Here is a 12,852-nt window from a genome sequence, read left to right as displayed (position 1 = left end):
GGAAAGAAACGTAGTATGTTATTACCATAATTCTACAATTGAGAGAATTTGAAGATGCCTCAGAGATGGTGTACCAGGTTAGATTCTGAGAAATCGTTATGGTGTACCCTTGAGGATGCATGGCCTGTCACCAAAACAGATTTCTTGCTATGATGGCAATAAATGTCTCAAGTTTGTTAGAAACATTTCTAGGTCTGGATGACCAGTGAATAGGAAATCCAGACTTGGCAGCTAGGTTTGGTGCAGAACTACAGGAAATCACTCAATAGGCTTTTGAAGTTGCTTTGGGAACTGTCATTTAACCCCAGTCAGCTGAGGCAGCATCAAACAGGCAAAAGGAGGGTCTTTTTGACTCTGCATAAGAATCACAGTATTAACTGTGTCTCTACCATTTGAACAGCTAGTATCTTCAATAAAGGTGTAACTTCCCTGATACTCAGTTTCTTCTTGTACTATACAGTCCAGCACCCCCACTACTTGGTACCTCTCAAAGGAAATGAATTCATTATGTTGAGGACGTATCTGCACTCTGATGTTTTGCTGTATTAGTCACAATGGCTAGTCAGTGAATGAGTGGGTAAAGAAAATGCACATATACATGATGAAATACTGTATTTCACACCAAACACAGCCTTTCAAAGAGGCAAGTCCTTTTATATGCAGCGTTGTGGGTGAACCTGGAGGACATTATACTAGTGAAATAAGCCCAATGCAGAAAGTCAAGCACTCATCTCACTCTAGAATCTAGAGCGTTCAGCTCAGAACTACAATATAAGTTATCCTCTGACCTCCACTCCCCATGATGCGGCATTCACCCCCCCACACACACACACAAACACAAATAATTTTCTTAGAAAAAGAGAAATGCCTGTCCCATTTTCTCTTCAGTATTTCTTGAATGAGTTGGGCAAATCCCCTCTACCTACCTATCTGCCCAACAGGAACTCCTCAGAATCCACGCTTCTGGGTGTGTGACACGCTAGGAATGCTGTGGGAAGACAGTGGTGAAAAGAGAGCGGGGGGGGGGGGGGGGGGGGGGGGGGGGAGCCGGAAGGCCGATGCTGTGTTCAGATATTTGTAACAAAATGGAGAATACAGAGTGATAGGGAGGGAGGGGACGGGGACGGGGAGGGAGAAAAAAACCAGTTTGTAGTGACACTGTTAGGACATTAAGTTTTGTGGATACTTTACTCTTTGAATACAGTGATTATCTTTTCTAATTCATCACCATCTAGAAAATTCCACTGTTTACTCACACAGCATGGGTGCATCAGAAACAGGTCTAGAGAGATGAAATAACTTATCCAGTTAATTAATAAACTTACAGTCCATCTTCTGCCTGTTAATATTACCCAGATTCTTTGTCTTGATATATGCTTTAGTTTATCATATGAAAATGTGTTGACTTACATTTTGTGCATTTGGATTTTCATAAGTATTCATTGTTTTTCTTCTTTTCTATAGGTAGAAAACAGACCAAAGTATTACGGAAGAGAGTAAGTATGGATTGTAGGTTTATATATGTAAAAGATATATGTAAATGTATGCTTTTCGTAAAAATATAGGATGCAAGAAATATTCTAGTTTGGTGAAATTAAATTCTCTTTATCTGATTACAGGTATAATTCTCACTGGTCTAAAATAGGAAAATAAAGACAACTATAAAAAGAAAATACTATGATAAAATAAATGTGCAAAAATGTTAAAGGAGCAAGAAGAAAGCCATATAAATACATACTCCTAGATCGATGTCAAGAAAGTGTATATATTTATGTACTAAACACAATAAAACATGCAGCTAGATTCAGTGGGATTTAGACAGTTTATTTTATATTGTCCCCCTTTCTTCTACTTTTCAATATTATGTAGTGTCATACCAGAAAAAAGTGATTCATGTTACCCAGAGACATATTAAAATTTTTACATACTGCCCTCTGAGGATGTTTTCATAATGTTAGTTAATCATTGTACTTCCTTTATGTTTTCATGTTATTTACTTTAAGACAGCATCACTGTGAAACCCAGCTCCCCTTTGTGGTGGAGCTACAGGCACATGCCAATGCATCTGTCCCCTCACAGGTTTACAAAGTTTACATCTTGTCCATACAGATTTGTAGCTTGAGTTTTCTGCTTAATATTGGTGATGAGCATTATAATATTTTTATTTTTATTTTATTTTATTTTTGATTTTCAAGACAGGGTTTCTCTGTGTAGTTTTGCACCTTTCCTGGAACTCGCTCTGTAGCCCAGGCTGGCCTCGAACTCACAGAGATCCGCCTGGCTCTGCCTCCCGAGTGCTGGGATTAAAGGCACGCGCCACCACCGCCCGGTGTATTATTTTTAAAATTGACTTTTAGTTTTAGTTCTATGGTTGGGCATCTGGCTATCGGGAAAACTATTTAAAGTCCTGTTTTAATGTCCAAGGCTCTAGTTTTCCTGATTATTGAGAAATAGAAATAGAGCACTTTGAAGAAAAGAGTAAAAATCACCTATAATCCTTACCATTCACAGTTATTTCATTGCTACTTCATAACTGTAATTTTGCTGCTGTTATGAATCGTAATGTAAGTATCTGTGTTTTCAGTTGGTCTTAGGCAAGCCCTATGAAAGGATCATTCGACCCCCAAGGGGTCCCTACCCACAGTTGAGAACCACTGCCCCAGATAAAAACCTTTGTTTTTCATTGAGATAATATCAAATAGCAATGTATACAGCAATTATTTCTACATTACGTAGAATTCCAGGTGTGTTTTTTTGAGTCTTGGAATGGTCCATGGGCAGCTGCCTGGAGCTGAGGGGAGGGTGACTCCATAGCTGAGAGGCAGACCTGGCAGTCTTCAGAGTTGCTCAGCTGCCCTTCTGATTGAAGTTCTCATCAGGAGTGCTAGAGACAGAAATGTATCAGATTTTAGATGGGGATTCATGGGGAAGGGAGGCTTAATCTCTAATATTAATAGTAACTCTCAGAAACCTCTCATGGTTTTAAAGGGATACAAATAGTAGATCAATTGGTATGAATTCTTTTAAGGTTCTTTAAATTCTTTCATTGTTAAGGTGTGTTTCAAAATTTGAATTTGATTGCCTTTTAAGGCAATTGATCTTCGTTTTAAACAGCTAGTACATTTTGCCAACTTTATTCCCTGAGGGCATGGCACATGCAAAGTATAGACTTTTGGAGGGTGTCACATCAGGAATGGGTTACCCTCTTACCTGCAGCAGATAAAGTATATTGCCCATGGACCTAGGTGTAAGATTGAGAAATTGAGGAAGATGAAAAATCCAGGAGACCAATTAGAGCATTTCTGGGTGATGTGATTTAAAACATAATTGCCATGAACAATTTTAAGACTTGAGCCAAACCTACAAGGAAAAACTTCAGAGAGTTGCCAGTTACCCCAAAGCAAAATTCCTGGGCTATTAAGGTGTCAGAACCTTTAAAATTTAATCGAAAGTCAAGTGACTATTGTTCTTTTGTGCTGTGGAAGCTGTGATGTTTCTTTTTTTTTCCTTTTTTTTTTTTTGGTTTTTGAGACAGGGTTTCTCTGTGTAGCTTTGGAGCCTGTCCTGGATCTCTCTGTAAACCAGGCTGGCCTCGAACTCATAGAGATACGCCTGCCTCTGCCTCCCAAGTGCTGGGATAAATGGCTTGTGCCGTCACCACCACCTGGCCTGTGATGTTTTTGTTGTTGTTGTTTTTAAGCAGTGAGTTAGCTGTGAGGAGAGACTTACTGCCATCCTCTTCTGTGATGCCTGAGCCTTTGAGATAAACTCAACAGGTAGATCACAGCAGATAGTGTAAATGTTGATAAAATGCAAACAAGGCTATCACAGAAAAAGTAGTGAATACCCGTGGAATGTCAAGAGTTTGTATACTAATAGTTATTATTTATTTAGTTTTTAATAATTTAAAATGTCCTTAGGGACATTGTGGGTCATTTAGGGAAGAATAGATGATTTTTAGGAAATGTGATTTTTCCTGCCTTAGGAGAAAGAATGGGAGAGAAGCAAGTTTGTGTGTGGCATGGTGTTACCTTTATATCTCCTCTTCTGCATGATATTCAGTCTCCAGGGGTGGGGGGGAGCCTGCTGGGATTCAGGCCCTTTTGGATGATGTGTCCTTAGGTAGATAAAGAGAGCTCAGAAAGGCTTTTCCTGCCACTGGCTGTATGTCTTGTGCTGTCAGATGAAGCCTGCATACTAAAGCAACACATCCGGGGTGGCATGGCCTGGAGTCCTTTATCGTCTGAGTTCCTGAAAGGACACACTATATGAATTTACAAATTGCAAATCCTCATACAGGTGTAAAGTGATTCCGTATTTTAGATATCTGCTACCACTGCCACTTTTACTTTCTCAGTGTTCGGTATCAGGTTGTTGTGAATGAATCTTTGCATAAAAGATGCATTCATTATTTGTGTTTATTCTTGCTTTTTTTCCTTTGTTAATGAACGATAGGGTTTGGACAGGAAGCCAAGGCATGTGCTACACTCTTTGCATGTGGTCTGAGTATTCAGCAATGCACATTATGCACATTATTGGGTGATCATGCCAATTAAAGACAACCCAGGGTCCTGGAAAGTTGCCAGCATGGACTTCTAGCCAGAAGCTTGGATCACAGTACCAACTGGGCAGAAGAAATGAGATAAATTCTGTGTATTATTCTTTAGCAAGCCCATATGGTCAAATGGCTACATGAGAAAGGTCTGTCCTCTTAGGCGAGGTGGTGGATCCTGCCTTCAGTGGATGCGGATTTTGTTCCAAGTTGGGAAGTAGACTCAGTAGCTGCTTTGGTGCTGTTCTTATCCCAGAGAAGCTGGCCGGGGCCAGGCCAAGGGAGGCACAGCACAGTTAAAGCCAAGTGCTTTCTTTCCTCCCTCGGCGTGGCCGAGACCAGCAGGTGAGGGCACGGGCTGTGTTTTGTCCTGTTGTACTGAAGAACTGTGGAGAGCCGGCTCTCTGATTGGCTTTGTTCCATAGGTTTCATGGCATGATCTCTAGAGAAGAGACTGACCAGCTCTTGAGTGTGGCTGAGGGGAGCTACCTCATCCGGGAGAGCCAGCGGCAGCCGGGAACATACACTTTGGCTTTAAGGTTGGTCATGGACCTGAAATTAACTGTGCTTTATTTTAGACCCTCTTAATAGAGGGCTTTAAATTTAAAGACAGCAAGTAATTGAATTGGTTCTTGTTTTCTTGGGGCCTAATTACCATTTTAATAGCTTTAGACTCTTTAAAAATTCTTCGAGAATGGTAGCCCTTGGTGACTAAGGATTGTGACACCTTAAAGCATGTTTGATGTAGCTGCTTCCTTCCATCATTCCCTTGCTCTCTGTCTCTCGAATAAGGAAAGACACTAAAAGAAAGTTCTTGGTAACTGATGAACCTAAAGCCAGTGTGTAGCTAGAGTTTTCCTGCCTTGCCCACAGTCAGGACAAATCTCTCTCACCCGCCAGTCCCACAGCCGCTCAGACCCAACCAAGTAAACACAGAGACTTATATTGCTTACAAACTGTATGGCCATGGCCAGCTTCTTGCTAACTGTTCTTATAGCTTAAATTAATCCATTTCCATAAATCTATACCTTGCCACATGGCTCATGGCTTACCGGTGTCTTCACATGCTTCTTGTCATGGCAGTGGCTGGCAGTGTCTCCCTCTGTCTTCCTGTTCCCTCCTTTCTCCTCTCTGTTAGTCCCGCCTATACTTCCTGCCTGGCCACTGGCCAGTCAGTGTTTTATTTATTGACCAATCAGAGCAATTTAACATACAGACCATCCCACAGCACCGGTGTCATTTCTTAGGTTGAATTTTGGTTGAAGTAGTTTTTCTTGGGAACTCTTGGCTCTTATCTGCTATTGGATTTCATCTAATGTTTTGGCTGTGCTTAGCTGATGATGTGGTGCCTAGAAACAATATTTCCATTAGCATTACACTCGAACCAATCATAGGAACAGCAGTGCAGTAGCATGGCTGTCCACTGGGCTTACCCTGTGCCAGGCTCCTCAGTGTACTTAGTCTTCAAGACAACTCTCTCTGTTATTACTGTTTTCACTTTACAGTTGAAACAGAGGCCTGGAGGTGGACTGACATGGCCAGCCACAGTCACACGTACAATAAGTTGTGCTAGTATTTTAAGCCAGTAAGACTTAGAGTGTGCTTTTAAATGCTGTGTTCCTGCTTGCCCGAAGGTGTAGAATAATAACTTGTCTTTGTCCAGTTCCTCATGGGTTAGTTCTCTCTGAAAAGACTGGTGAGCAGCTGTAACTTCTTAAGGAAGTGGTGCAGAAATCATAGAGCACAGAGAGGATAGAGAGGTGCCAGAGCTTTAGCCTGACTCCTCCTTCAGCTACCCTGCCTCTGGTAGTGAGCATGGAATCCATCCTTGTCCTAAACAGATCAATTAATCTTCCTGATAACTTGACTGATACAATTCAGTATTATTTCAAGTAGAGTTCTGAGTCCTCTGTGTTCTTGGAAAGACGAGTTTCTCATAGTGTTTGTGGAACTTTGCCTTTTGTTACAAATTATGACATATAAATCCCCCTTCAGTTACTTAACTGTGTTGCTTATTAATTTTGATTGTGGTATACAGGGGAAAATATCTACTTTGGCAACCCAAATATCTTTATTTTCCTACCAATTTTATTAGAAGACTGATTTGGAGAAAAATCACAAAATTACTTGATGTTTACTTTTCCTATTTTTTGGTTTTGTTTCTACTTTCTCTGCTTTTGGGGGGCCTCAAACACAGGGCTTGTGCATGTCAGGGACATCACTCAGCTGCATCTGCAGTCCTTGAGGTCAGTTTCTTTGTCCTTCTATCCTTTAACTTTATACCAGAATTCGGCATCACTGCATCTCTCCTCTGGGGCAGTCATGTGATTGTCTAGGATAAATGAGCCTCGATGTAACAGCCGATGGGCCAGGGTATCTTGAAGGAGGAAGAACAAAATCCTCCCTAGGCTACAGTTTCCTTACTTGTCTCCATGACAGTGTGGAAGTTGAAGGACTTGAGTAGCTTGAACTCAGTTCTGCCTCTCATCTTAAGGCGCAATCTCTTGTAGTTGTTCCTGGCTCACACCATCAGACAGTCAAGGAACACAGATTTAGTTTGGAGTAAAGTAACCCCCAGACTGACAAAGGTCTTCCTGCTCCTCACCGTCTTGCCCTGGCATTCTACTTATTTCCCATCCATGGAGATTGGAGAATAGTTGAACATTAGTTTGAAGGGAATGGTGGGTTGTTTTTTGTTTTTTCTTTTCTTTTCTGTTCTGTTTTTCTTGACAGGGTTTCTCTGTATAGCCCTGACTGTCCTGGAACTTACTCTGTAGACCAGACTGGCCTCAAGTTCAGAGATCCACCTGCCTCTGCCTCCTAAGTGCTGAGATTAAAGGTGTGCGCCACTATACCAGGAGTGTTTTTAATTCAAGGTCTGTGAGAACCTATAGTCTATCTTTGTTATTGAAAAATCACTACATGATTCTTGGAAACACTGAGTAAAGAAAGCTGTGGGGGAGGGTAGGAAAAGGAATTTATGAGGATGTATTTTGAGTAATTTATGCATTGAAATGTAACTAACAGTCTTCACATTTAAACTAGATGTATGGCAGGGGAATGTTAAGAATATGAAATAGAAGTTGTATTGAAATGTGTCCTTGTTATTATTACCTCATACTCCCTGCAGCTGGTAATTCTCCCAATTCATATCAGTTTGTTTGTAACATGGTGTACAATCTTTTTGTGGTCAGCAGCTTGCCTAGTTCATCGCATCTGTGTTCATTGTGCGTTTGTAGTGTTGGCCAAGGGCTCTCTAAAAAGGAGTAAATCTTCAACCTCAGGGTCCGCAGGAGACACGTCAAGACCAGTTGTCCCAAACCGAGCTCATTTCTTGCCTTCCAGATATCCTGTGTCTCCATTCCCCTTACTAGCTGGCAGCACTGTTATCCAGTCTGTTCTTACAGAAACCAAGACGTTGTTTTTGTTTTTCTCTCGGGTTTTAGATCCGCGCAGCAGTCATTTGCTCCTACCCTCCCCTAGAGCACACACGGAATCTCAGAGCAAGTGTATAGTTTGCTGTTAAAATCAGTTTACTATTTTTAATATAAACTGCAAAAATTAACTTTGGTTTTGTAATTTTCCTTTAGTGCTCTGGATTCATATCTTTTCTAGTTTATATCTTTTCATAGATCTCGAAAGCCTTAGATACTGTACCATATTACCTAGTAATTAAGAGGAGTTTTCATTTGCCTATTTCATATAGCCAAGCCAGTCTTATCTCTTGGGTGTTTTTAAAAGTTTCCTTTTCAATTTTATGCAATTTCTTGGATTGGTAAATGTGTGAGGATCTCCTGAGGCCAGTTTTGTCTCCATAAATGATCATCCTGAAATCTCTTACAGTTGTCAGGAGTAAAAGCTGGCTGGGAAGACTGAGGCAGGATTACTCTGGTTCGGTAGTTCAAAGTCAGCCTGGTCAATAAAGTAGGGCCTAGTCTCAAAAAAGAAAAGAGAGAGCCGGGCGTTGGTGGCGCACGCCTTTAATCCCAGCACTCGGGAGGCAGAGGCAGGCGGATCTCTGTGAGTTCAAGGCCAGCCTGGGCTACCAAGTGAGCTCCAGGAAAAGCGCAAAGCTACACAGAGAAACCCTGTCTCGAAAAACCAAAAAAAAAAAAAAAAAAGAAAGAAAGAAAAGAGAGAAGATGAGTGATTATGGAGGTGACAGGACCAGGCTTGAGAAAACATGGCCCCTTTCATTGGCGTCTCCTGTCCTCCCTTCACCGATGGTCTCTGTGTGCACTGCAGAGTACCAGGGTAGTGTCCAAATGCTTCCATGCTAGTAGTTGCCTGCAGTCAAAAAGGAGGGGCAGGCTTCAGTAAGTTCCAGTGTGCAAATGAGGAGAGTGTGCTGTTTGGACACTTACTGTGACCTGCCTCTTATCCCCAGTGATTTGGAGGGTTCCTAGGAATTGATTTGACATTTGTATTAATTACAGCTTAAGAAAATAGACATGACGTAATTTAATGTAGTTTAAGAAATTCAGCTGAAAACATGTTTTTCATAGTTTTAAGACATTTTTTTCTCAGTGCTGTGAATCAGACCCAGGGCTTCATGCTGACCACTGAAATACCCTATCAGTTCAAGAATATATAATTTTATGTGCATTGGTGTTTTGCCTGCATGTATTCCAGATCTTGGAATTACAGACAGCTGTGAGCTTCCATGTGGATGCTGGGATCCAAACCCAGGTCCTCTAGAAGAGCAGTCAATGCTCTTAAACCACTGAACTTCTTGCCAGCCCCTTAGGAACTAATTTTTAAAATACATGCTTCACTGGTCAGGGGAGATTCCTCAGTTGTCAAACACCTAGGATAGTGTGGTTTGCACTGAATTCCAGTCCACCCGGTGCTATATATTGAGACGCACACACGCACGCACGCACGCACGCAGCTTGGTAACACTCTTAGAACCCCAGCACTGGGAAGACAGAGACAGGTAGATCCCTGGGGCTCTCTGGGGCAATCAGCTGAGCCTGCTTGGTGAGATCCAGGCCAGGGAAAGATCCTGTCTCAAAGAAAGTTGGTGGCACCAAGGGAACAACTTCTAAGGTTGTCCTCTGGCACACAGAAAGACACAAAAATACACCATAAGCCTTTTATCTCTAGGAGAAAACTTGTCAGGTTCAGTTTGAACATTCCCTATTGGCAGTCCTTCAGTTCCCTGGTCTTGCACATGCTTTCCAGGCGTTCTACCAGTGAGCAGCTCCCTGCCCTGCTCTGCTCTTTCTGACCTGTTGTTCAGCCTGTCCTACTGAATTTGTCTTTCCAGTACTGTGTTGTCCACTTCTGAGACTTCCATCCCCATCTTGACAATGGTGAAATAAAGAGGTATAGAAAAGTACGGAAAGCTCATAAATAGGAGTAATCATACGACGTTTTCTCTTTGCTGTCACCATACCTGATAAAATCTCAACAGTTTATGGGTATATGTACAGCTGCAACCTGTTTCCACTCTAGAGGCAGTGAAATCCGGGAGAATGGAGCCTAAAAAATGAAGCGGACTGAAGTCTCATGTAGTAGCCAACAGAGCATCAGACAGTTGATATCCTAAGGGTTAAGAAAGGTCATCTGAGTATATAATCACAAGAACAAGCTGCATGTGGCCAAAACATGTTTTCCTTAGAGGCATATAAACAAATGACGATGTCTAGTTGTAATGAGGAATCTGAAGTGTACGCACTGCTATCTACTATACTTGGGAGGGCCACAAAAGCACATTCCAAGAACATCCAGCCAAGCAAGGAGGGCGCACGCCTATAATTCCAGCATTCAGAGGCAGAGGCAGGTGGGTCTCTGTGAGTTCAAGGCCAGCCTGGACTACAAAGTGAGTTCCAGGACAGTCAGAGCTGTTACACAGAGAAACGCTGTCTCCAAAAACCATGCAACAACAACAACAACAAAAGAACAATTCCTGTTGTTAAAGAAACTGGGGTCATAAGACTTGTTTTCTAGGAGTTTTCTCACAAGCACTCAGAATTCTCCTCATACAACTCCAGTCTTGGGCCATGTTCCAACAGCAACCCACTTAAACTTTAAAAAAAAACAAACAAACCTGTCTTTTATCTGAAAAATTCTATTTTTATTGAAATTGGGTAAATGTGAGAAGCTGTTTGTAACTCAACAAATATATTACTAACATTTTTATGCTAATAACTATTTACTTTCTTAACCCAAGTAACTAAGTGTGCACACAGGTGAGATCTCTGCTGAACATCATAGTCTTGCTGTTGCTCCCCTGAGCCGTTTAATTCAGGGCGCACTTGCCAGACTCTGTCCAAGAGTTTTCTTGGAAGTAGTAAAAACAAACAACAACAACAACAACAAAACCCTAAGAAACATATAACAGTGTCACATATTTAACCTGACACAGGACTAACCCTGTGTATGCAGTCACTGGGTTCTGTTAATGTGGGTTCCCTTTTACACAATGCATGCCTTTTCTGTTAGTGTGGGTCCCTTTTACACAATGAACACCTTTTCTGTTAGTGTGGGTCCCTTTTACACAATGAACACCTTTTCTGTTAGTGTGGGTCTCTTTTACACAATGAACACCTTTTCAGCAGTAGCTTGAGCTTCTAAATTTAATTTTTCTTTAGAATGAAAATCTTAAGTATATGTTTACAATAGTCATTTAAAGCAACAGCCACTTGAACAGGAACCTTAATGAATAGATTGAAAAACAAAAGAAAGATCAGAGAAATTAAGAAGTTAATATTTTTAAAAGTCTGTCACAAAATATTGACTCTCCCTGATAGAACTTTACCAGTGAAATGATATTGTACATTTAGAGTCTGACAGACTGGACTCTTGATATATATATATATATATATATATATATATATATATATATATATATATATATATATATATATATCCTGTGAATCTTGAGTTTCTGGTTTAAACAAGTATAACAGGCCTGGTATTTTTCACAAGAGGTCATTTTAAAGTCTATTATCCTTCTTTGCAGAATTTTGTTCTCTATCAGTTGAGATGCTTTTACCTATAAGTATCTGATACTCAAAATCAGCAAGCTCTACTGGCGGAAATGTGAAATGATTTAAGGAAATCGCATTAATGCTACAGATGTGTAATGATGGCTTAGATGTCAGTACACTTGTGATGAAACAAAGGACTTGTGATCTTCTGTTGCTATTCATGGATAATCAGCTTCTCTAAAAGGTCAGGTTTCACTTGGGATCAAAATGTAGCTGCCACGGCAGAGTTATGTGCTTCCCTTCTTATCTCCAATGGGAGGATATCGAGGAGCCTTGCCTGTATCATGCAGTGAGCAAGCTTCCCTTCAGGATGGTGAGATGCGTGCAGGTGAAACCTTCCCACCCCTGGAGCATCTGCAGGGGAGTACGGCTAGGTACCGAATGCTTGTCTAACTAGTACCTGATGCTGTGTCCTGCAGCCAGCCTCTTCTGGAAGAGGACGGTTGTAGGGAGCTGAGGGAGCAGATACATGTGTCTTTCTTGTCTTGTTTTAAATAGGAAGAGGCTGCGGGAGGGGAGGAGAAATGGGTACCAGTAGGTAGAGCTTGGGAGGCTGTAGCACTAAGGGGGTTTCCTCGTTAGGCCCTAAGGATTGACCCGGAGTATAATTCTCAAAACTTAGAGTCCTCAGGGCTGGGGGCACAGCCCCATCTGCAATGGTGGACAAACATGGGGGCCCGAGTTTGGGTACTCTGAACCCATGTAAGAAGCTGGACACAGCAGATGTATCTTAAACTGGCACTGCCTGAAGCCAGGCAGATCTTGGGGGCACACTGGCCAGCCAGTATAGCTGAATTGACAGGCTCCATTCAGTGAGTGGAGAAAGAAGACATTTCAGGCAGTTCATAGTAGCCTGTGATTCCAGCTCCACAGAGGTATGATGACTCTGGCCTCCATGGACATCCACACACATGTGTACATACCCACACACAGACATAGACATACAAACAATTTAAATTTTCTTAAAAGAGAGAGGTGGGAAAATATAAAAATGAGCACTTGGGGAAGGAGGAAGTGGCCATGACACTAATGTATACAACAGCATGGAGTATTTGGTATGTGGGGGCTGTGTGGGGTTAGGGATACAGGAAATTTAGCAGTAAAAACCAGGATGCCTGATAGCTCACACTGAGAACTGATTTTTCCTGTCAGAAATGGCAGCTGCTGAAGGTTTCTTATAAAAATCTTACACTTGTAGTTTAATCAAAGCAATAAGAACGCTGAGTGATTGGGAGGCAGAGGCAGACAGATCTCTGTGCATTCAAGGCCAGCCTGGTCTACAGAATGGGTTCCAAGACAGTTAGG

The 12,852-nt window shown here is 41.6% G+C and overlaps 1 protein-coding gene across 7 annotated transcripts in view; it reads left to right on the top strand.

Annotated features, from left to right (window-relative positions):
• The window catches only part of Chn1 (chimerin 1), a 159,359-nt gene that overhangs the window by 53,973 nt on the left and 92,534 nt on the right, over positions 1–12,852 (top strand). For 5 of the 7 annotated variants that reach the window (XM_076569690.1, XM_076569689.1, XM_076569693.1 and 2 more), the window contains 2 exons: positions 1,465–1,496; positions 4,978–5,091. In XM_076569690.1, coding sequence (XP_076425805.1) covers positions 1,465–1,496; positions 4,978–5,091 — 146 coding nt within the window. The remainder of the gene's footprint in view (positions 1–1,464; positions 1,497–4,977; positions 5,092–12,852) is intronic. The other 2 variants (XM_076569691.1, XM_076569694.1) reach the window with 1 other exon arrangement.

Source organism: Peromyscus maniculatus, chromosome 4, assembly GCF_049852395.1.
Source record: "Peromyscus maniculatus bairdii isolate BWxNUB_F1_BW_parent chromosome 4, HU_Pman_BW_mat_3.1, whole genome shotgun sequence".
Taxonomy (NCBI): domain Eukaryota; kingdom Metazoa; phylum Chordata; class Mammalia; order Rodentia; family Cricetidae; genus Peromyscus; species Peromyscus maniculatus.
Note: the sequence above shows the minus strand (reverse complement) of the source record. Positions and strands in the feature narration are given on the sequence as shown.